Source organism: Benincasa hispida, chromosome 9, assembly GCF_027475165.1.
Source record: "Benincasa hispida cultivar pf3 chromosome 9, pf3_genome.v1.1, whole genome shotgun sequence".
Lineage (NCBI taxonomy): Eukaryota > Viridiplantae > Streptophyta > Magnoliopsida > Cucurbitales > Cucurbitaceae > Benincasa > Benincasa hispida.
This window is the reverse complement of record NC_143486.1, coordinates 70,417,586-70,441,235: the sequence shown is the minus strand read 5'-3', so window position 1 is coordinate 70,441,235 and position 23,650 is coordinate 70,417,586. Positions and strand designations below refer to the sequence as shown.

Sequence of the window (23,650 nt, the reverse complement as noted above, 5' to 3'; positions counted from 1 at the left end):
CTCACTATCCCCTTCTAAGGCTAGAGAATAGTCGGGAAACTCTCGTGGTGGTCTACGAACCGTTCGTGAGGAGATTAGAGCTGATTTGGAGAAGATTCAAAGACTATAAAGGTTGTATTCTTTTCCCTCATTTCTTGTTTTATTGCATGCATGCTTATCTTTCTAATTAATCTAATTAGAGTGCCTTAGATCCATTTTTTTTCTGCTGTGCATGTGTTCGTTCTATCAATTTATTTAAAAATAATAAAATTAAATAAAACTAAAATCAATATATATAAAAATAATTGTGTTATAAGTAATAAAAAAATATAAATTAAAGTTAATAATAAGTTTAGGTTGGCTTAGGTTGATTTGGGTTATATTAGGTAAACGCATGAACTAACTTAATTCATAAAATTTTTATTTATTTAAACCCAACTCAAGTGAGTTGATAACCTAATCTAATTCGTACGGTTGAATTGGATTGATTGATTTTTTAAGGTAATCGGATTTTTGAAACGCTCCAAATTGATGGGTAATTTCAGAAAACTTGATGAAAATGATGAAATCCGTTTGAAATTAACTCGCTCATTTTAAATCATTATATTAATCCATTAATGCAGAAATTCAGGGTTTGTTTTTATTCTTTGTTCAGTGAATCATCAGTAGGACCTCCAAAACGGAATTCGTCTAAACGAATAAAACGGTCGTTTTATTAAGCGGGAAATTTTTAATCTGGAGCAACGTGGGCCTAATTCAACCGTATCAAATAAGTTCTTCTATAGGCTGTTAAAGCGCTACGTCATCAGCCAATTTTAGTCCACGTGTCAGTATGTCAACTCTTAAATCTCTACAGCTTCCAAAGGAAAAATAAAATTAGAAAAAAAGAGAGAAAAAAAATACCATGAACTACAACACTCTCCGTATCTCATTCTCGTCTTTTCCATTGTTGAAAACACTCCCCAATTCTTCCTCTCTGAAACCGGCGACCCAAATCGCCGCGAAATCTGCTCACCGTCGAACCTTTATCATGAATTCTAGCTCGAAGCTCGATTCTAGATCGTCGTCGTCGTCGACGTGTCTAGTTCCAGGGCTAGAATCGGAGGAGATGGATAGAATTGCGGAACAAATGTACCGGCGCTATTCGTCTTCTTCGTCTTCAGGGATCAAGAGAGGAAAAGGAGTGGCCATTGTTTGGTTCAGAAATGACCTCCGTGTGCTGGACAATGAAGCCCTGTATAAGGCCTGGATTTCGTCCGAGGCTGTGTTGCCGGTGTATTGTGTTGATCCTAGACTTTTTGGTTCTACCTGCTACTTCGGTTTTCCTAAAACTGGAGGTTTGTTTCTAAATTTATTCTTCACTCTAGTCGAGGTTTGTTTCTAAATTAGTTCTTCACTCTAGTCACTGGTGATCTTGTAATTTGTTTGGAAATTATATGTCGATTGTCTTGTTGAGCTCTGGATTAGATAGTTGTTGTTGTTGTTGTTTTTGATCACGAGGCTGTTATATTCCGTTTTTGCTCTTGTAATACTTCTTCCGAATAGTTGAGTGTAATGGCGGAAACTATTAGAGGTCTGTTGTTGCCGTCGAGTTAGGGCTACGTTTTCTCTTCTAGGCTTCAAAATTACTGAGGCGAGTTTGGAAGAAATTCATGGCCATGTAGTCATAAAATCATGAGTTATGCTGGAAATTTAAAAATGTTAAGTGATTAGTTGAATCGATGATTAAGATTAAGATTTCAGCATTTTGGAATTTGTGCTTGAAATGTAGCAGAGCAAGTGTTCAACGTTTGTGTAATACCCTTCCTGTCTGACAGCATTGAGAGCTCAATTTATTGTTGAATGCTTGGCTGACTTGAAAAGGAATTTAACGAAACGAGGCCTTAACTTGCTTATTCAACATGGGAAGCCTGAAGAAATTCTCCCTTCTCTTGCAAAAGCTCTTGGTGCTCACACAGTTGAGTAACTTCACTAGCCTTCCTTGTATGTTTAAAGCACTGCTCTAATTTGGTTATTGGTTAAATTTTTTATCTATTAATTTGATCAGGTTTATGCTCAAATGGAAACTTGTAGTGAGGAACTATACGTTGAAAGAATGGTGACCAAAGGCCTCAAAACTGTGGTGCTATCACCAACCTCAGAGAAGTCTGCTAAGTCAAGTGCTGCTAGAAGCCCTACTTTTCAACTTGTTTGGGGCACCACCATGTACCACATAGACGACCTTCCATTTGACACCAACAGTTTGCCTGATGTCTACACACAGTTTCGTAAAGTATGTATATTCTCTTTATAGTTTTAGGTTCGTTACCTCCTCTTGCATTGTTAAATGTGTTTCTCACAAGGTGCTTTTTCATTTGATGGACCACCAAATTGCAGTCTGTTGAAGCAAAATGTGCAATCCGAGATTGCATTAGACTTCCAGCTCTTCTTGGGCCTCCTGCAAGCATCGATAATTGGGGATCTGTTCCCTCACTTGATAAGCTTGGGCTTCAACCTCCAAGTGTATGTTTATGCTTTTGGAATAATGCTACAAGTAAATACACAACCAAATCTACTCTTTGTGAAATGACAATTGATTCGTTTTTTTCAGGTTGTTAAGGGCATGAGGTTTATTGGGGGTGAGAGCGCAGCTCTCTCCAGAATTTATGAGTACTTCTGGAAAAAGGTGAAAATTGTATTTTACAATACAAGTATGAACAATTTAGCCATTAACTTTTAACCTCTTAATGATGAATTTAGTTATTTGTCTCTTTTGATTCTCTTATGGGTCTACACAATTTCACTTACATTATTGATATCTTGCTGAAGTATTCTCTTTGTTTCCTCCCTGCTTTTTAGGATTTACTACGGATCTATAAGGAAACAAGAAATGGGATGTTAGGACCTGACTATTCCACAAAATTCTCTCCATGGCTTGCTTCAGGAAGCATTTCACCTCGTCTCATTCATGAAGAGGTTGGTTTTATTTCATTTTCCTTTAATGACAATGTCTTTTGCATATTTGAAGGCTTGATTATTCTCTTAGGTAAGGAGATACGAGAGGGAAAGGGAAGCAAATCAATCTACTTACTGGTATTCTATTCACTATTTCTTTTGGTTCTTAATATGGTATCGTTACTCGTTACTGATGTATGTATGATGTATCATCCTAATTATCTCATTATAACACGTGAATAGCTCATGGTACAAATTGTCCACTGTTTTAAATTAGATTTGGAACTGTCACATCTTCCATTCTCCTCAAAGCTTTGATAGGAAGGAAATCTTTCACTCATCGTTAATCTACATCTGCCATTTCAGGGTTTTGTTTGAATTGATATGGAGGGATTACTTCAGGTTTCTTTCAGTCAAATATGGCAATTCTCTTTTTCATCTAGGTAAGGGTTGTCACAAATTTTTCAGATTTTCCGTGCTTTCCCATATCTTTCCTGGTGCAGATTCCAACTCATGCCAGTTTCTTTTCATAGGTGGCCCAAGAAAAGTGGAGTTGAAATGGAATCAAGACAAAAATTTGTTTGAATCCTGGAGAGATGGATGTACAGGGTATTTTGTTTCTCTCTCTCTAGTATCTAAGATTGATCTTATGTTTCTTTCAAGTCCAAGAGTCTGCGTAGATAATGCTTTCACATGTTATTAGAAATTTGTTTCATATATGACGTATTGAAGGATTCTGAATCTCCAGGTACCCTCTAATAGATGCTAATATGAAAGAATTATCAACAACTGGGTTCATGTCAAATCGAGGACGGCAGGTATTTTGTCGAGTTTGTTGTTTTGTGTATATTATTTTATAATCAACTTAATCAGAATAATCTTTACAATGGTAAATGGAGGAATAAATAGACACCAACAGATCCAACAAAGGAAAGAAAAAAAAAAGGAAAAATACTAGAAAGGAAAACATAGATAAGGAAAATTACATGAAATCAATATAGAATAAACCATAATTTACTTTTAACACCCTCTCTCGAGGTGGGAGAATGACAACCAATTTGAGTTTCTGAATCAAATCACTGTAGATCTGGGCTAGAAACAGAAATCTACGAAGAACTAAAATACAGAGAACTTCTAAACCAGAAATAGCGATATTCATAGAGAGATCTAAAATAGAACCCACGAACAACTAATTTGAAAATGGAACAAAGATCCATGAACGCAGATCTAAAAACAGAACAGAGATCCACAAATGCAGATCTGAAAACAGAACAGAGACCCACAAATATATATCTGAAAACAAAACAAAAACTCACAAATGTATATATGAAAACAGAATAGAATCAATGGGAGAGGCAGAGATGAATGAACAGGTCGGGAGCTAGAGTGAAGACGGGCGACGAGTCTGCATGGATCTCTCTCTGTCAACGGCTGATTGACGGAGGCAGAGATCGGAAAAAGCTAAAGTTGAATAAAGCAAGATCCTATCTCTAATACCATGTTGTTTTGTGTTTATTATTGAATAATCAACTTAAACAGAATAATCTTTACACAGTAAATGGAGGAATAAAGAGCTACCACAGACCCAATAAAGGAAAGAAACAGGAAAAGAAAACGTAGATAAGGAAAATTACATGAAATCCATATGGAATACGATCAAATTAACACTTCTTAAAGTACATGTCCTTGGACTGCCAAATTACATCACTTCCGGACATTTGTACCGTTGATTAAACCACCCATCAAGTTTCGATTTTCACTTAAATAGATTGAGTAAACAATGTAACGTTGATTTTTTCTTTCTACAGATAGTATGTTCCTTCCTTGTTCGAGATATGGGTATAGACTGGCGTATGGGAGCTGAATGGTTTGAGACATGTCTTCTCGATTATGACCCTTGCTCCAATTATGGAAATTGGACATATGGAGCTGGTAATTCGATTCCCTTCCAACATATGGTAACTTTGTGCTTAAATTCCCACAACCTCTATGAACAGGTTTGAAACGAAAGCATTTTCAGAATTCTTCATTAAATCCTTTTCATGTATTTTTGTTCTCCCATGTCATATTTTATCTGAAAACTGTAACCCATCACTTATTATACATCATGTGAAGCTCCAAGAACGATTGTTGCCCATTATAAATTACCTTTTTAAAACATATTTCTATCACAGTTTTATATATCTACCTTGTTGAGGATGCATGCTGGAAATTTATCTGGATCTTAGTTCCTTGTAGTCCAGATACCACATCATCAACGCTGCATTTATATGCCAATCTTAGATTTGTACAATACCATAACTTAAATTGAATATTTATTTAATGTTATCACTGATATATTTTATGGTCCACATATGCCATGAATGCCCTATTTCATCCTTTTTGCAACCCCAAATATAACACTTGCTTTAGAGAACTGTGAAGTTTTAAAGTTCCGTCCTCTTTATTTTTAGGAGTTGGGAATGACCCAAGAGAAGATCGTTACTTCAGTATCCCCAAGCAAGTAAGTACATATTTTACTTTAAATTTTATACATTATGACAAACGTGTGTACTTCAAGGTGCTAGACAATGTGAATTTATTAACTTCTTCCACGAATGCGTACTTTATTCACTGGGTTGTATGTCATTATGAGTTTGCATCGAGTCAAGAGTTAGGATGATAGTAGAGGAAATAAGATCAAAGCATGAGTCCTCCATGAGTTCTGCATTTAGTCTCCCTCTAAAGAGAAGCGATCGAATTACAAGACAGAAACACTAGGAAGTAGGAACTCGCATAGTTACAACTCTTATATTTTACCTAAATTTCAAAGAGGTAGTTGGAGTAAATAGTATTGGAGAATTGATCCATTATTCACTTGAATGAGTAAAATTGTCTGAAGCATCTATCAAGTTTATGAGTATGATTGAAATGACTTTCTAAGTGTTTGCTTAATAATGGAGTATTTGACCCAAGAAGTTAAAGTTGAGGGAGTAGAGTTGTGAACTCCACGTTTTGTTAAGTCCAAGGAGTTTGTGGACCCACGATTAAAAAATATCAATTTTGTGCTTTATTAATTTCTTACACTTTGTTCAACTCCTTACAATGTGGGCTCTAAAATTTCACAACTCTATTTCTTGCTCTAAGTACTCTTAGACCCCATGACCTTTTGACAGTAATATCTCTTTCAGGCACAGACATACGATCCCGAGGGTGAATACGTGGCGTATTGGTTGCCTCAGCTACGAATGTTACCCAAAGACAAGAGACACTTCCCAGGAAAAATGTTGTACATTGAACAAGTCGTTCCTTTGAAGTTTGGGAATCCTGGAAAGCCTCAAAGCCAAGATTCTGCAAGAAGAAAAAACTTTGGGGGGAAACAAGCAAAGGACTTCAGAAGATAACACAACACTATTCTCAAAAAATCAAATAAAAGATGACGCTATTTTAGGAAAGTAAGGTATGATCAAAATTCATAACCCCTTATCTTCATTCAACAAACACCATTATATCTTTTCTTGTTCAAAAGTTAAAAAGTAAACCTGAGGAAGCTTGTGTGTATTTTTTCTTACCTTCTCTTAGGTTTGATTCTTTGATCCTTTAGAAACTTCTTCAGGGCAAGGTTTAGTTTCGGGTTTGACCATTGCTCGTGAGCTTACCGTTCACACGAGAAGGAATCGTTGGAATGAAAACATGGCTAGAGAAATCCTCCACAATTGGTGGTAGGAGTGCTGCTTCAAGATGTTCTTCTTTCCTTATATTTTTTTGGGATCCTTTTGTTCTCAAAAAGGAAAAGGAAAGAAAAGCCTCTACCACTAACACTATTATACAGGAAAAGATATGGTTTTGTTCACTGGAGAAGAATGCAACATAGAGCGTGTACATCTTTATGAAGGTGATAGGTACAAGTGAAACTATCAACTTCATTCTGTTGTATTTTATGATTATGTTACAAAAAAACGACAAACGAAGAGAATCAAATACTTCAATTTAGTTTGATATAAGAAACTAATCACTAATGTACCAACTTTAAAATTTTACCACTAACTTTAAAATTCTCTCCACTAATCCCACTAAGCCATTAAGTCACTATTATATTATTAAAGAGGCCTTACTCTAAGGTTGGGTTGGTTTGCGATCGTAGAAAGTAATTTTAGAAAAATCTTAATTGCTTTCCTTATTTGGTAAATCAAATTATTATTTAATCTATAAATGCCTTTTTAAAATTTAACTAACTTTGTTAAAGCTTTTAGACTTGACCATTTAAATAAATATATTATAATAATATCCTTCCATATAGATATATTTTTCACATATATCTTCAAATTTTAATTGATTCATTTTTTATAACAATTATTTTTTAAAAAAATTATCAAATAATTTAAATTAAACAAAATTAGTTGAAATTTAAATAATTTAAAATCTTAAAAAATGTCATAATAAATTATAAATTAATTATCAATGTGAAAATAATTAAATCAATAAATCTACGTTGGTTCATATAATTAAATTGTATGAATTTATCTGATATAGTAACTAGTTTTTTAAATTAAAATTAAAATTTGCCAAACATTAATTTACTTTCTTTAACAATTAATTTTTCATAAAACAAAGTTGACCACAATTATTTTAGAAGTTATAACAATATCAAACTAAATATAAATAAAATGTTGAGTTTTGTGTTCTAGAACTTGTTGGTTGTAATGTAATAAACAATCCATTTTATTTAATAAAATAATCGTTATTTTATTTTGTATTTAATTATGTATAACTTAATCTAATAAAGTAGAACTCCAGATTATTATATGAAATTGTAGTTGATATACAGGTGTATCATATTTAAGCAATAACCTAAAGAGTCTATTCTATATAGATAAGATTAGGTATGGATACGACCCAATTTCTCAAAATGCTACTAATATAAATATAATATAAATAATATACATGTTTACTTATTTGAAAATAATAAAATGTTGGAAAAAATACTTTTTAATCCATGAGTTTTAAAGAATGGTGCGTTTGGTCTCTAAAGTTTCAAATGGGTCAATTTGGTCCCTGAATTTTAATAAATAAGTTAAAAAAAAATCTCTGCTATATTGGTACTTTTTATTTTATTTATATTAATATTACATTTTTTAAATTAAAAAAAAATGTTTTCTCTCAACTCCCTTGGCCTCTCCATCTTTCCCTCTCCTTCAACCCCACAAGAAGCTTTGAGATTTTTTTTAAAAAAAGGTTCTCCCATGTTGCAATACAATTTGTTTCTGTTCAAACTCAAATATGATCCCACCGTCCCTTTGATTTAAGCTCGAGGACTTGGCTTTTTTTAGCATGCCAAAATCAACTTTCCGGTGAGGTCTCGCCGACGATATTTACTGGATTTGTAATTTGGAGGTATTGAACTTTTTGAAGAATGGATTTTGATTGAGGGAATTTGTCTTCTTTAAATCTGTGGAGAACTGATTTACCGAGAAAATTCACCATGAAAATTAAAAGAATTTGGAATTTGTAGAGTTCAAATATAGTAAAATATGTCTACCCATCATTAATAGATATTGACATCTATTAATAGACAAGTATCTATCACTCACATTAATAAATGTCTATCACGGATAGACATCTATCCATATGAGTAATAGACATTTATAGATTTTTATAATTATCTGTCAAAGATAGACAATAACATTTTGTTATATTTTTATATTTGAAAACAAACCTAATTTAAATTTATTTTTTGAAATTTTTTAATTTGATAATTTAAAAAAATATTCATTGAAATCGACATTTTATCGATATTGATTCTTGATATTTCCATTGATGTCGATATCGTAAATCTGGGATGAACACTTGTATATCTTTTTTTTCCCCACAAATAGGCTTCGGCGCTATGGAAACACTACAAATATAGCAAAATATTCTGTCTATCACTGATATATCGCGATAAACATCTCTATCAATATCTAAGTTGGTTCATTTTCCTTTATTTGAAAACAACCCAATTACATAAATTTATCTAGTTTAAACTATATATCTATGATGTTCCAGAACCTTTCTTCTCTCATTTTCATATCATTTTAAAGTAGCCAACATTTTTCACAGCCGTAAAGTTCAGCAGTTTAACTGTGGCAATGAATGGCCTTATAATTCATGTACATGGATGGTTGAAGTTAAAGGACTGTAATTAGAAGTTTCATCAGTATTAAAATTGGCTAAAGAATTAACTTAGTGAAATTGTCAGCACTTTTTCTAAGGGAAATTGTATTGTATGGCAAATACATTTTAAGAAATCAAAGTTGTAACTTCAATTTTTGTGTAATTGCAAGTGTGACAATCACATAACAATCATATAATAATCACATAGAAATCAGATAGCAATCACATAACAATCAGATAGTATTCAAATTTTCAAGTGGAAGTCATTTGTCATGTTTACAAAAAAGTAAAATCTAGGGACATACGCCGAATTTTCAATTTATTTTTTATTAAAGTTGCAATTGTCCCATTTTCTAATTCCTCGTCCGAATTTTTATTAAATTGGTGAAATTTTGAAGTTCTCTATTGACAAACTTTTTTCTCATCTAAAATATGAAGTTGAGAAAAAACAATGTTGGAACAGTATACAAAAAAAACAAAGTAGGGGGAAAGAAAAACAGTTTCTCAAATGGAGCGGCATAAAACAGTTTGTAAAGAACTTTCAATGGGATATTTAGGATAAACAATTACCATATAATCATATTTTAAAATTAATTACTTGTCTTAGATCTTTTTCTCTCACTTGATTGGTAAATCTGTAAATATTCCTCTTTTAGTGGAACATGAACCATCCGTAAATTTTGTTGGGTGGGAATACGATCAAAGTCCCACATCGGTTAAACAAGAAGATGATCATGGTTTTATAAGGAAGGACAACTATCTCTAATGATATGAAGTTTTTTGGGATGGTACCAAAAGCAAAGCCAAGAAGTCACTTTTGAATCTTTCCTTTAACTCTTCAATATGTGAAAATTGAGTCGAAGAACATCAGCATGATAAGCCACCTTTGAAGTGTTGTTTGCTTACGTTGATTAGTGTCCTCCGATACATGACCATGTTTTATAGGTCTAAAAATGACATATACAAGAGGGTTAACATGGGAAGTCCAAATTTATTGGTAGTTACCATGGTTTATTCTTTTACAACCTAAACTTATTTGACAAGATCATTTCATCTCTAGCCTTAATTTATTTTTAGCCTTGATCTTATTTCCTTATTTTTATCGTTAATGTGGCTATTAATATCGGACAAGTATGGATTAAACAATAGAGATAGCTTATTCAATTCAATTTTTTGTTCTATCTTTCAATACCTAACCTACAGAATTAAACCCAACAATGGCTCTCAAAACAACCTAAAACTTTTTTTTAAAAAATGGAATAATTGTATTTTGATATGAAGTAGCTATCATAACTACAATTAGCCACAGAACAAACCAATTAAGCTCCTAAATCTACTATAAAATGCATATATGAAGTTGAAGGAACCTTGTTAAAGGTACTTGAGTGGAACACAGGATCGTCCCAATTTCCAATTTTCACAGAACTCAAAATTTACAGTGGAAGAACATACAATTATGCATTTAATTTAGAAAAATACAACATGCTTAAAACCAAAAAATTTAGAAGAATAAAATGGGTTTAGAAACCCTAACCTTTGAAGACTGTTCTTCAATTGATTCCCTCAAACAATATAGACACCACAACGATGGCTACCTCCGTATTCTCTGGATGAGAACCTAGGAGTTTGTGGGATCTGACTATTTTGGTAGAGGTAAGGGATTGAGAATGAATAGAGAGCATGAGAGAAATCACACGGAACTATTCCGTAGATTTTTGTGTTGTCTTCTTCTTTGTCAAAAATCACTAGAGGAAGGAAAAAAACCACCATTTTTTCAGCTCCACTAACATAGTGACTTGAGTAAGAATATGGGAGGGAAGTTATTTCTCTTCCATCAAAAATTAAAATTAAAACAAAATAATTTTAATTTATAATTAAAACCACTATATATATATGTATAACCATATGTTATATCATATATAACATACAATCTATACTTTAATATTGCATCATATACAATAAAATCTATAGTTTTAATTCTCTCAGCAATGCATAAACCCATGTAATTATATTAATCAAATTCACATAATTAATATTAGAATCATATTCAAATATTTATTTCCTCTCAAATAAATTTTATATTATAATGTATCAAATACATTATAGTAATTATATCATATATAATTAAATTAAATTAATTATATCATATATAATTAATTCCCTCAATTAGTTTAAACAATTCAAATTAATCCAAAAAACTGATTCTCATTTATTCCCGTTGAGCTATCGAGGGGACCTCATGAATCTGTAGCTTGAAGCTCAAATGGTACTTGAATAATTAATTAAACTCTTTAATTAAATTATTCACCATCCGTTAACTGTCGGGTACTTCACTAAAGACTGACAGCTGCACTCTTTGCACTACATATTTTTTTGTGTGTCCATTGGATATAACCAATTAACAATACAATGACCCTTCAGAAAATGCTCGTAATTACAGCTTGGCAAAAATTACTGTTTTACCCCTATAGTTACATCTAACTCCTTAAGTACCACTGATCCCTCTAATGAACAATTAATCATAGTCCAACTATGACCAACGAGAGGGTGTGGCGCCACATTGTTCAAGCCCTAGAATCAGCCCTAAAGGGAGCAATTTATCTACTTGCTCTGACATTGGGGAAGAAGTGAATTCCTTCTTGTGTAGCTGTGTTCCTAGCTTCCCAATTAGACGAATCCCCAAAATGGTAGGCTTGTTTAGTCGACGATTTGGCCACTCTCACTCATACAAATCAAAGAATCGCCTTCATAGGTAGGAGTTCACAACTCACTCAGGATTCAGGTCATGTTACCTATGGTCATCCTGGTGAAATGTAAGTCTCTATTATGAATGACGTTATATAATGAGACTAAATATTTCATGGTCCAGTCTTATACAAACTCCTTTGTATAGAATATCCCCGCTCACATATCTCCACATGAATGATCTGAAGGAACCTCAATGAGGGGATCCTTAAGTGGAAGCAGATCTCCCAAATCCCCAATTCTACAGAACTCATAATTTTACAGAGGAAGAAAGTTTATTCCATAATATTCAGCATGCTTAGAAAAAAATGAGGGGGGGGGGGGGGTGGGGGATTGGTTTGAAGACCCTTACCTTTGAAGAATCCAATATCTTCATGATTCATCTTTTTTTGTGTAAATCACGATCACTCTAAAAAGGGCACTACCAATTGGTGACCTTGGTATTCTTTGGGTGAAAATCGAGGAAGTAGGGTGTCTGGTGATTTTGGATAGAGAGGGAGAGTAGAGAGAGAGGAGGAAAGAGCAAGGAAAAAAAATTATTAGATCTGAGAACTATACTGTCTTCTCACTTCTTTTTCTTTTTGTAAGAAGAAGAAGATTCCCCACCATTCACACGATCAGGAGAGAAAAGAAGGGGAGGAAGTTACGACTCCCTCCCATTAATTAATTCAAAATAATTAAATAAAAGATATATATTTTTAAAAAAACTTAATTTATTTTTATAAAAAATTAATATATATATTTATATTTATATGATAAACACTTTATCATATAATTATATATTGAACTATATGTTATATCAAATATAACATATAACCTATAGTTTTAATATTGTATCACTAACGACTTTTAATATAAAATCACATTTATATTAAATTCAACTATATGAATCCAATTTATATAATTAATATTTAAATCATGTTCAAATATTTATTTCCTCTCATAAATACTTAATATAATATATCAAATACATTATAGTAATTATATCATATATAATTAAATTAAATTAATTATATCATATATAATTATTTCACTCAATTAATTTGAACAGTTCAAATTAATCCCAAAACAGATTCTTATTTATTTTCATTGAGCTAACGAGGGGACCTCATGGACCTGTATCTTGAAGCTCCAATGATACGTGAATAATTAATTAAACTCTTTAATTAAATTATTCATCATCTGTTAATTGTCGGACACCCCATTAAAGACCAATAGCTGCAACTTTGCACTATAGATATATTTTTTGTGTCCATTGGATATAACTAATCAACAGTACAATGACCGTTCACAAATTGCTCGTAAGTACAGCTGGGCCAAAATTACCGTTTTGCTCCTATAGTTACATCTAACTTCTTAAGTACCATTGATCTCTTTAATGAATAATAAATCATAGTCCAACTATGACCAAAACCCCTTTTGAGCCAATAGAGAGCATGGCACCACATTGTTCAAACTTCGAAATCAGCCCTTAAGGGAGCAATTTATCTACTTGCCCTAACATTGGGGAATGAGTGAATTCCTTCTTATGTAGCTATGTTCCCAGGTCCCCAATTAGACGAATCTCAAAATGATAAGCTTGTTGAGTTGACGATCTAGCCACTCTCACCCATACAAATCAAAAGATCGCCTTCATATGTAGGAGTTCACAACTCACTCATGATTCAAGTCATGTTATCTATGGTCATTCTGATGAACTGTAAGTCTCTATTATGAACGACGTTATATAATGAAACTAAACATTTCGTGGTTCGGTCTTATACAAACTCCTTTATATAGAATATCTCTGCTCACATGTCTCCACATGAATGATCAAGATCATATCATTTGTAACACTTTACAAAAATTGTAACATCTATAATGCGGGTGATACTCATAATGTCACTAGGATAAGGTATCCAACCTTATTCATCTACTACAGACCATTTAGGTTATCACTTAAACATGATCTACCTGTATGTCTCTACAAACATATTTAAGCTACAAGATAATCTTGGATGTTAGTTTATGGTATGGTTAATGCAACTAATTTGAAATAAAACAGCACATATTTTATTACATAAATAAAATGTTTGTACATTACAATTACAAACTATGGGACCCTACGAGATTTAGGGCATCAACCACAACAATCTTTTACTTGACCTAAAGCTAGTGGGACGTACAATTTAAGAGTCATACTAAAATACATAGTGCACAAATAAATAAACTAGGACACAAATCGCCCAGTACATATCTCTCACTTTCCCTAGTCTAAATGTGGCCTGTCCCATAGACCTATACTCTATAGGTGACCCTCAAACACCTTAGCCGTGAGGGCCTTTGTAAATGGATCAGAAACATTGTGCTTCAAAGCTATCTGCATGACAATCACATTCCCTCGATGCACAATCTCTCGAATGAAATGATATTCGCTCTATGTGCTTCCCATGTTTGTGACTCCTAGGCTCTCGAGAATTAGCCATAGCACCACTATTATCACAATAAAGTGTGATAGGCTTTGACATGTCTGGAACGACTTCCAGATCAAACAAGAATTTTCTGAGTCAAACAGCTTCCTTAACAGCTTCACAAGCCACTACATACTCAACCTCCATAGTGGAGTCAGCAATGCAGCCTTGCTTAGTGGTCCTTCAGACTACTGCCCCTCCGTTAAGAGTGAACACTAATCCTGATGTAGATTTCCTAGAATCCTTATCAGCCTGAAATCAGAATTCATGTATCCAATAAAGATCAAATCCATAGAACCATACACGAGCATATAGTCCTTCGTTCTTCATAGATACTTAAGGATATTCTTAACGACGGTCCAGTGATCATATCCTGGATTAGACTGATATCTACTGACTATCCCCACCACATAGCAAATGTCAGGTCTCGTACATAACATCGTATACATCAGGCTTCCAATAGCCGATGCATAGGGGATCCATCTCATTTCCTCGATCTCTTGAGGTGTCTTAGGACACTGTTCCTTAGACAAGATAACTCTATGCCTGAAAGGTAGAAAACCTCTCTTAGAGTTCTGCATCGAATACTTGACAAGCATTTTGTCAATGTACGATGCTTGAGACAGATCTAACATTTTTTTATTTCGATCTCTAAAGATCTGAATTCCTAGAACAAACTAAGCCTTTCCCAAATATTTCATTTGGAATTGGTTTGCTAGCCAGTTCTTAACTTTAGTCAGTAGACCTACATCATTCTCAATGAGTAGGATCTCGTTTACACATAACAAACACTAGGAAAGCTACTGGATGATCCTCTTGTATACATAAGGCTCATCAACATTCTGATCAAAGCCATAAGATTTGATCGCAATATCAAACCTTATGTTCCAAGATCGAGAAGCATGCTTCAGTCCATAAATGGATCGATTAAACATGCAAATCTTTTGCTCTTGACCTTGGGTTATGAATCCCTCAGGTTGCTCCATGTAGATGGTCTCCTCAAGATTGTCATTCAAAAAGGCAGTCTTAATGTCCATTTTCCAAATCTCATAGTCATAATATGAGGCAATGGACAGGAAGATTCGAATAGACTTTAACATGGCAACAAGTGAGAAAGTCTCCTCATAGTTGACTCCATCAACCTGGGTATAACCCTTTGCCACTAGTCTAGTCTTGAAGGTTTGTACCTTCCCACCAGCCCCCATTTTCTCTTTAAGATCCATTTGCCACCTATAGGTTTAACCCCATCATGTTGATCTACAAGATCCCAAACCGAATTGAAGTACATCGACTCCATTTCAAGATCCATAGTTTTGATCTACTCATCTTTGTCAACATCGTCCATTGCCTTTTTGTAAGACAATGGATAATCAACATCTCCGTCAGCTACCATAGCTAAGATTTGTTGGATTTTATGTCCTAAAACTCATGGTATGTAAACAATGGAGCTTATTCTGAAAATTCAATAAAAGTGTTATTGAATAGGTCTATTACTTGAATAGAAATCCAATAAACCTAAAAGTCCCTTGACTATTGGATGAGTACTTGAACTTTATGTAGAGACATAAAGGTGGATCAGGTTCAAGTAAATAATCAAAATGATCTATAGTACATGGATAAGGTTGGTTACCTTATTCTGGTCACACTATTGGATACGGCCTGCTTTGTAGTTGTTACAAAAAGTTGTAAAGTGCTACAAATGAAGTGATTCTAATTCATTCATGTTGGACATGAGGAGTAGGGGTGTCCTTGTGCAAAAGAGTTTGTACAAGATCGGACCACGAAATGAGTCACTCTTACTTTATAACGCTGTTTACTGTTTAAGACTGACTATTTCAAAGCGATGACCTAGGTAACTTGACCTTAATCCTGAGCTAACTATGAACTCTTGTTTATCAGGGATTGTCCTTAGATTTGCATAGATGAGGGTTGGCTCAACAGCGTCGGCTCAATATGACTGCAATTTCAGGGGTAAGACCGGATAGATAGCTAGGGACATAAGGTGCAAGAGGGAATTCACTCCTATCCACTTTAGGGATGGCAGAGAGGTTGGTCCCTTAAGTGCTGATTCTGGAGCTTGAACAAGGGATTCCGCCCTCTCATTTGGCATGAGAGGGACTCGGTTTTGTGATTGGATCACAAAACAATTGTTCATTAGGGGATTAGTGGGGACTTAAGGAACAAGAGGTAATTTCAAAGGTAAAATAGAGATTTAACCCAACCTTATTAAGAACAACCTGTGAAGGGTTAACTTAGTAATCATGGTTATATCGAGTGTACATAATATATCTACAGTGAAGGGAGTTCAACCATGGGCTTTAGTGGAATGACCCATTAGTTAACGAATGAGGGTTAGATCGGTCTAATGAGTTTAGACGATTAATCTAGGATCGTTGGAGCCCATGATCTATAGGTCCATGAGGTCCCCCTACTAACTCAAATATGGATTAGCTCTAGAGTAGCGTGATAAGTTAATTTGAAACGTTCAAATTAGAATGCTCCGTTTGATTGCTTAGCACGCTCCGTTTGATTCTAATTTGAACGTTTCAAATTAACTTATCACGCTACTCTAAAGCTAATCCATTTTCGAGCTAGTAGGGGGACCTTATAGACCTACAGATCATAGGCTTCAACGATTTGAGATTAAGCGGCTAACTCATTAGACCGATCTAATCCCCATTCGTTAATTAATGGGTCACTCCACTAAAGCCCATAATTGAACTCTTCTCATTGTAGATATATTATGTCTACTCGATATAACCATGATTAATAAGTTAACCCTTCACAGGTTGTTTGCAATAACGGTTGGGTCAAATCTCTGTTTTACCCCCGAAATTACCTCTTGTTCTTTAAGTCCCCACTGATCCCCTAATGAACAATTGTTTTATGATCCAATCACAAAACCGAGTCTCTCTCATACCAAATGAGAGGGCGGGATCCCTTGTTTAAGCCCCAGAATCAACACTTAAGGGAACAACCTCTCTACTATCCCTAAAGCGGGTAGGAGTGAATTTCCTCTTGCACCCTATGTCCCCAGTTATCTATCCAGTCTTACCCTTGAAATGGCAGTCATATTGAGCCGGTGCTGTTGAGCCAACCCTCACCTATGCAAATCTAAGGGCAATCCTAGATAAACAGGAGTTCATAGTTAGCTCAGGATTAAGGTCAAGTTACCTAGGTCATCGCTTTGAAATAGTCAGTCTTAAACAGTAAACAACATTATAAAGTAAGAGTGACTTATTTCGTGGTTCGATCTTGTACAAACTCTTTTGCATAAGGACACCCCCACTCCTCATGTCCAACATGAACGAATTAGGATCACTTCGTTTGTAGCACTTTACAATTCCTTGTAATAACTACAGAGCAGGTCGTATCCAATAGTGTTACCAGAATAAGGTACCCAACCTTATCCATGTACTATAGATCATTTTGACTATTTACTTGAACCTGATCTATCTTTATGTCTCCACATAAAGTTCACGTACTCATCCAATAGTCAAGGGACTTTTAGGTTTATTGGATTTCTATTCAAGCAATAGATCTATTCAATAACACCTTTATTGAATTATCAGAATAAGTTCCATTGTTTACATACCACGAGTTTTAGGACATAAAACCCAACAAGCACATGCTATTAGGGAAAGCTAAGTCTATAAGAAAAAGCTAAGTGTGAGGTTTATATGAAGGACTCTTAGTAAAATATGTTTAGCTCAATACCTTGAAGTGGTAACTGAGCTTAGAGATGGTTAATGATAGGATTCTAGCTACGTACATGTAGGGCCAGTGGGACTAGAAAGGTGATGGACAGAGAAGCCACATCCTAAGAGATGAACTCAAGTTTCAGTAAAAGTTGTTAATGAAGAATGTTATGCGTTGAATTGGTCCCGCATTAGAAAGAATTATGAAGAATGATAAACTATGTGATTTCAATGATAATTGTTGATAAGTTTATATGTTTTCAAGCAATTGAGTTTCACGAGATTGATTAGCATTCTCCTCAAGTATGTATGTGTTTTATCGCATGCCAAGGTGATATGTTAGTCTTATTTCAAATTAAGTATTCTACGTTGAAGCATGCGTTCTAAAGATTGTAGCTAAGTTTCTACAAATGCTAAGCTTAAAGCTATGTCCAGAAAGATTCATAATATGTATGATTTTTAAAGCATGATATGTTTTTAGTAAGCTGGATACTAAAAGCAAGGAAGGTGTCCAGGAAGTACCTAAGGTGTTAACGGTACTTAGTAACTCCACGTGCACGTAGAAAGTTCTGAAGAAGAGGCTGAAGTATGGGTCTTTTAGGCCATATGTAAGAGACCGAAGTATGGGTCTCCTAGGCCATATTTCAGTAACCTGAGGCCGAATTATGGGTCTCTTGGTATGATACAGACGTTGTGAGCTTGAGCGATGAATGCTCGTTCTCAATTAAGACTCATGAGGTATTTATAAAACATTATTATGTTTTATGTTTCAAGTGTATTTATAAAACATTATTATGTTTTATGTTTCAAGTGTTGTAGAAGTTGTTCGATGAGTTACAGTTAAAGACATAAGTTGTAACACCCCAAATATATTTTTATTTTTTTGTGTAATTTCAGTATTTTCTTTTATTATTAAGGGCATTTTTGGAATTTTGGAAGTCAAGTGTAGTTGCAGAATTTAATTTTTGGCGTTGAATTTATTCAATTTGGAAATTAATGACAGGAATTATTTCATTTTGGGAAGTAAACGAATTTAATAGTATAAAGTAAAATAAGGAAAGGAATAAAATAAAGTATAAAGGCCAGTACTCAAGTAGGCCAAGTATAAAGTGCAATCGGTGGTAGCATAAATCCACAGGCCAGTACTCAAGTATAAGGTTAAAAGTTGTTTTATGAATAAGAAGGAAAAGAAAACGTATCTATAAATTTATTGAAGGTTTTGAGGTATTAAGAATCCAACATTTCGAGAAGAATTTTAGAAAGGATTCATAAGTCATAATCATTTGGGTAATAATACAACTTGATGGAGTAGGCAAAGTATATGTGGTGATATGAAGAATTCTTTTGGAATATCTAGCTAAGTTGATATCATTAAAGAAAGTCAAAGTAGTTAGGCATGAGTTTGGACTTAAAGGGGATAAAAGCAAGGTGTTATTTGTTTGGGTCGAAGGATTATTTTAGAGTACCTAGATTAAATTCATGGCGTTATTGTGATGAGGAGATCAAAGTTCGGCAAATTTGAACAAACAAAAGTCTTTTGAAGTCTAAAAGCATGAAAATTGGCAAAGGAGAATTCTACAAGATGGAAATTCTTAGTGAGAGATATAAGATTTATGGAGGAGTTAAGTAAAATATAATTTAGTAAAGAGATTATGTTCCAATTGGACAGTGGAAAAAAAAAGTGCCTTGAATTTAGTGGTTTTATCAAAGATAAGTGTAAAGGAGATAGAAGTATCCAAGGAAGTTTACTTTTTGGAAAGAGAAAGGAATTTAATGTGTTCGAAACTCCTAGTTAAGTATGGTTTGAAGGCTTGATAAGAGGGGTTACAAGGTATTTGTTTTGGTGTAAAAGAAGAATACCTCATTATCATGTAGAACTTTAGGACAATATGTGTTAGATGGAAAGATAACTTAGTTAGTGATTGGTATGGAACTTTATTTTAACACAAGAATCTGTTACCGAAATAGAAGGTTGAGAAGGGATAAGTTAAAATGGAATTACTAGTAACAGTAGATGATCGAGAACTATTGACATGGTATGTTGAGGCTTTATTAGTTAAGAGGTAAATCATTGAGGGCATTAGTAAGATTTAAGGGATTTTGAGTTTGTGTGCTAGTTGGAAACATGAACTAGAAAGACCATCAAGTTGATTGAGAAAAGAAAATAATCCAACTCGAGGTAGACAATAATAGTATATGCACAAATGTAAGTAAGTTGGATCTTCCAATATAACCATTGGTGTAAGGGATAGACTTGGCAATAAAGTTGAGTTGATAGTAAGAAGTTACTAAAAGTGGGTTTGGAGTATTACAATATAGTATGTATTCTCTTGCATGGGCAATGAGTTAACTAGCTTTAGGGAGTACGAGTAATCCAAGTTAGGACTTATGAATCAAGAAGGTTTTATCGTTAAAAAAAATGACTTCAAGGATTAATTACGGTTATTACGAGGTTATGAAAATGTGTTATCAATTGACTTATGCTTTAGCATCCAGGGATTTCAAAACCTCGTTTTCGGGGGAAATTCCGGACTCGTTCGCAGTGGGGTCTAAGTAATGATATGTGATTGTTTCGAGCCTAAAGAATAATGTGAGGATGGCTCAAGCAAGTTTTATAGCCCATGACAACATAGAGCCTCATGATGAGTTTCTCATGAATGTGAGACTTAATTAGACAGAGTTATTCTTAGACATGTAGACCCTAGGAAAGACATCACAGTTAGTGCTTCTAGAGTAGAAGCAGTTTTCAGTTGACTAGATTTATTCTAGTACGTATCTTTATATGACGCATTATATAGTATGACCAGTTTCTTCACTACACATATGAAGTTTTCCCAGTAACAAAATGGTAAGTTCAAATGTATGTTTTTAGTGGATAAAACTTTCTTAACTTCATGATCGTTTTCAAAATTCTCAACTCGGACGTGTAGAAGTGTTGCTGATGTTCAACATCTTAAGTTTCATAGTTGTTTTTGGAAGGGGTTGTTACACCTCTTTTGGTACTAGTTTTAGCTATGTCAAACGATGACCCTCGTTTTGCATCTAGTTTTTTTGAAGAGACTTCAGTTAGCATTGGGTACTCGATTGGATTTTGGTACAATTTTTTCACCCATAGACTGATGGTCAAATAGAACGTCTGAACCAGATATTGAAAGATATGTTGTGCGCTTGTGCACTAGAGTTTTCAGGGAGTTGAGACTCTCACCTTTATTTAATGGAATTCGCATATAATAATAGCTATCAGCCTGCCACTGGCACATTGCCATTTGAGGCCCTATATGGAAAGAGTTGCAAGTCTCAGTATGCCAGGGTGAGGTTGGTGAGAGGAAGTTGTTAGGACCTGAATTGGTACAGGCCATGAATGAGGCATTACAGAAGATCAAGGCTCGTATGCAACAATCTCAGAGCAGACAAAAAGGCTATGACGATGTAAGACGTAAGGACTTGGAATTTGAGACTGGTGTGAAAGTGTTCTTAAAGGTGGCACCTATGAAAGGTATTATGAGGTTTGGCAGGAAAGGAAAGTTGAGTCCGAGATTCATTGGACCTTTCAAGGTCCTGGAATGAGTTGGCCCTGTAGCTTACCGTTTGGCCTTGCCCCCAGCATTGTCTTCAGTTTATAATGTCTTCCATGTTTCGATGCTAAGGAAGTATGTGACAGACCCGTCCCATGTAGTTGACTACGAGCCCTTACTGTTCAATGATAACTTGAGCTACGAGGAGAAGCCCATAGAGATTCTTGTCAAAGAAGTAAAGGCATTGCGCCATCGGAAAATTGCTTTTGTGAAAGTTTTGTGGCAGAACCACCAGTCCAGAGAAGCCACCTGGAAGCGAGAGGATGAGATGAAGGCCCAGTACCCAGAGCTTTTTCAAGGATGAACTTTCAAAGACGAAAGTTCTTTGAGGAGGGAAGAATGTAACACCCCAAATATATTTTTATTTTTTTGTGTAATTTCAGTATTTTCTTTTATTATTGAGGGCATTTTTGGAATTCTGGAAGTCAAGTGTAGTTGCGAAATTTAATTTTTGGCGTTGAATTTATTCAATTTGGAAATTAATGACAGGAATTAATTTCATTTTGGTAAGGAAACGAATTTAATAGTATAAAGTGGAATAAGAAAAGGAATAAAATAAAGTTTATTTTATTTCCTTTTTAGTTTTTGTTTTATTATTATTTTTCTTTTTATATATAAAACTTAAAATCTTCTTCTTCAACCTCACCGCACGCGCCCCCCCCCCCCCCCCCCCCCCGAGAAAACCTAGCCGTCGATGACGACTAAGTTTTTCGTCGAACCCGACACCGACGAGTAGTTGGCGATTCGAAGCCCCCTCAGCGCGCCGGCTAGTCAGAGCAGATGCCTCGTCCGCTGCGTTCCGTCAAGAGCCGCTCGCCCAATTTCTCCAGCTCGTCCAGCCGAGCTCCTTTGCGCGTCACTTATCCGGTCAGTCTCCTCTGTCGTTCGCCTAGCTCCGATCGTACGAGAGCACCGCTTTAAGCCACGTCTGCCACCTTAGGTTTTTCGCCACCAGTTGTCGTCACCCTACCACATCGGGTCTGTCTTGGTCTTCGTCAGATCTGTTGGGGTAAGATTGTGTCGGTTTGCTTCGTTCTCTTGGCCATTAATATTGTGTTTCAGTGTTATGACTCGCCTTTGCTGGGTTTTGTTTCAAGCTAAAGTCGTCAAGGAGTTTAGAAGTCAAAGAAGGCACCTTCGAGGAAGGTGGAAGTGATTTTCATTCTGTGAGTAAGTTCTTGATAGTTTGGATTTGGACCTGAAGTCTTACAATTGTGGCTTCAATTGAAATTGAGAGTTGTTTTGTTGTAGGATTCGCTACTTTAGAATTGCCGTTATAGTTTGGTGGTCTAATTTTTATCTGTAGAGTATCGACTCGAAGTAAGTAATCTTACCATTGGAACTGCCCACAGGCCAGGTTTTATTTGTATGCTCACATGATAAGTGTAATTTATAGTAAATATTAGCATGTTGACTGATAGGATGACCTGAATCAAGTATGTTCTGGCACGGGTTCTGTTTTGTTTAAAGATACACCTAGGTACTCAATCGTTAGTATGTGATGGTATGTGTTTTCATATGTTGATATCTGATCCGCTGGTGTTGAGGCATACTTGCATGCTGTGGAATTATGATGTAAGGTATACATGAATGTAGTATGATATGTTGTTAAAAATCATGTGTATATAATGGAGCCATAGTATCAAGGATTTTCATGTATGTTCTAGAATTGTACAATGTTGATTCTTAGAACGTTGAGACTGTGTGAATATCCTCATGGATAGTTAGATGCTCACCAGTTTGTGATTCCTTTGAGATTCACCAGTTTTGTGTTTCCTTCGGGATTCACTAGTTTGTGTTTCTTTCGGGATTCACCAGTTTGTGATTCCTTCGGGATTCACCAGTTTTGTGTTTCCTTCGGGATTCACCAGTTTGTGATTCATTTGGGATTCACCAGTTTTGTGTTTCCTTCGGGATTCACCAGTTTTGTGTTTCCTTCGGGATTCACCAGTTTTTTATTCCTTCGAGATTCACCAGTTTTGTGTTTCCTTCGGAATTCACCAGTTTGTGTTCCCTTCGGGGTTCACCAGTTTTGTGGGCATACTTAACTACAATAGGATAGGACTCAGTCTCTCGTTTGTTCCATTTGTTTATGTGCTATAGGTGGGTATCTAGAGGACATAGATGCCTAGCCTGA

The 23,650-nt window shown here is 34.9% G+C and overlaps 2 protein-coding genes across 5 annotated transcripts; both read left to right on the top strand.

Moving 5' to 3' along the window:
* Positions 1-851: 851 nt before the first annotated feature.
* CRY3 (cryptochrome 3) lies at positions 852-6,960 on the top strand. 4 transcript variants are annotated; one of them, XR_005483719.2, is made up of 14 exons: positions 852-1,316; positions 1,797-1,936; positions 2,027-2,251; positions 2,356-2,481; positions 2,570-2,644; positions 2,818-2,934; positions 3,005-3,051; positions 3,280-3,356; positions 3,447-3,522; positions 3,662-3,731; positions 4,722-4,845; positions 5,367-5,416; positions 6,084-6,352; positions 6,509-6,960. XR_005483719.2 is itself a non-coding variant. In XM_039040196.2 (13 exons), exons 1-13 carry the CDS (start codon positions 884-886, stop codon positions 6,294-6,296), a joined length of 1,773 nt encoding a protein of 590 aa, XP_038896124.1. In that variant the 5' UTR covers positions 853-883; the 3' UTR covers positions 6,297-6,960. The 4 variants fall into 4 exon arrangements, 1 of the variants encoding a protein (XP_038896124.1); XR_005483720.2 differs by having other exon boundaries at positions 853-1,316; positions 6,497-6,960; XR_005483721.2 differs by having other exon boundaries at positions 853-1,316; positions 6,475-6,960.
* A 14,335-nt stretch (positions 6,961-21,295) lies between these two features.
* Positions 21,296-21,817, top strand: LOC120084848 (uncharacterized). The gene is made up of 2 exons (XM_039040665.1): positions 21,296-21,434; positions 21,600-21,817. Exons 1-2 carry the CDS (start codon positions 21,296-21,298, stop codon positions 21,815-21,817), a joined length of 357 nt encoding a protein of 118 aa, XP_038896593.1.
* Positions 21,818-23,650: the final 1,833 nt, after the last annotated feature.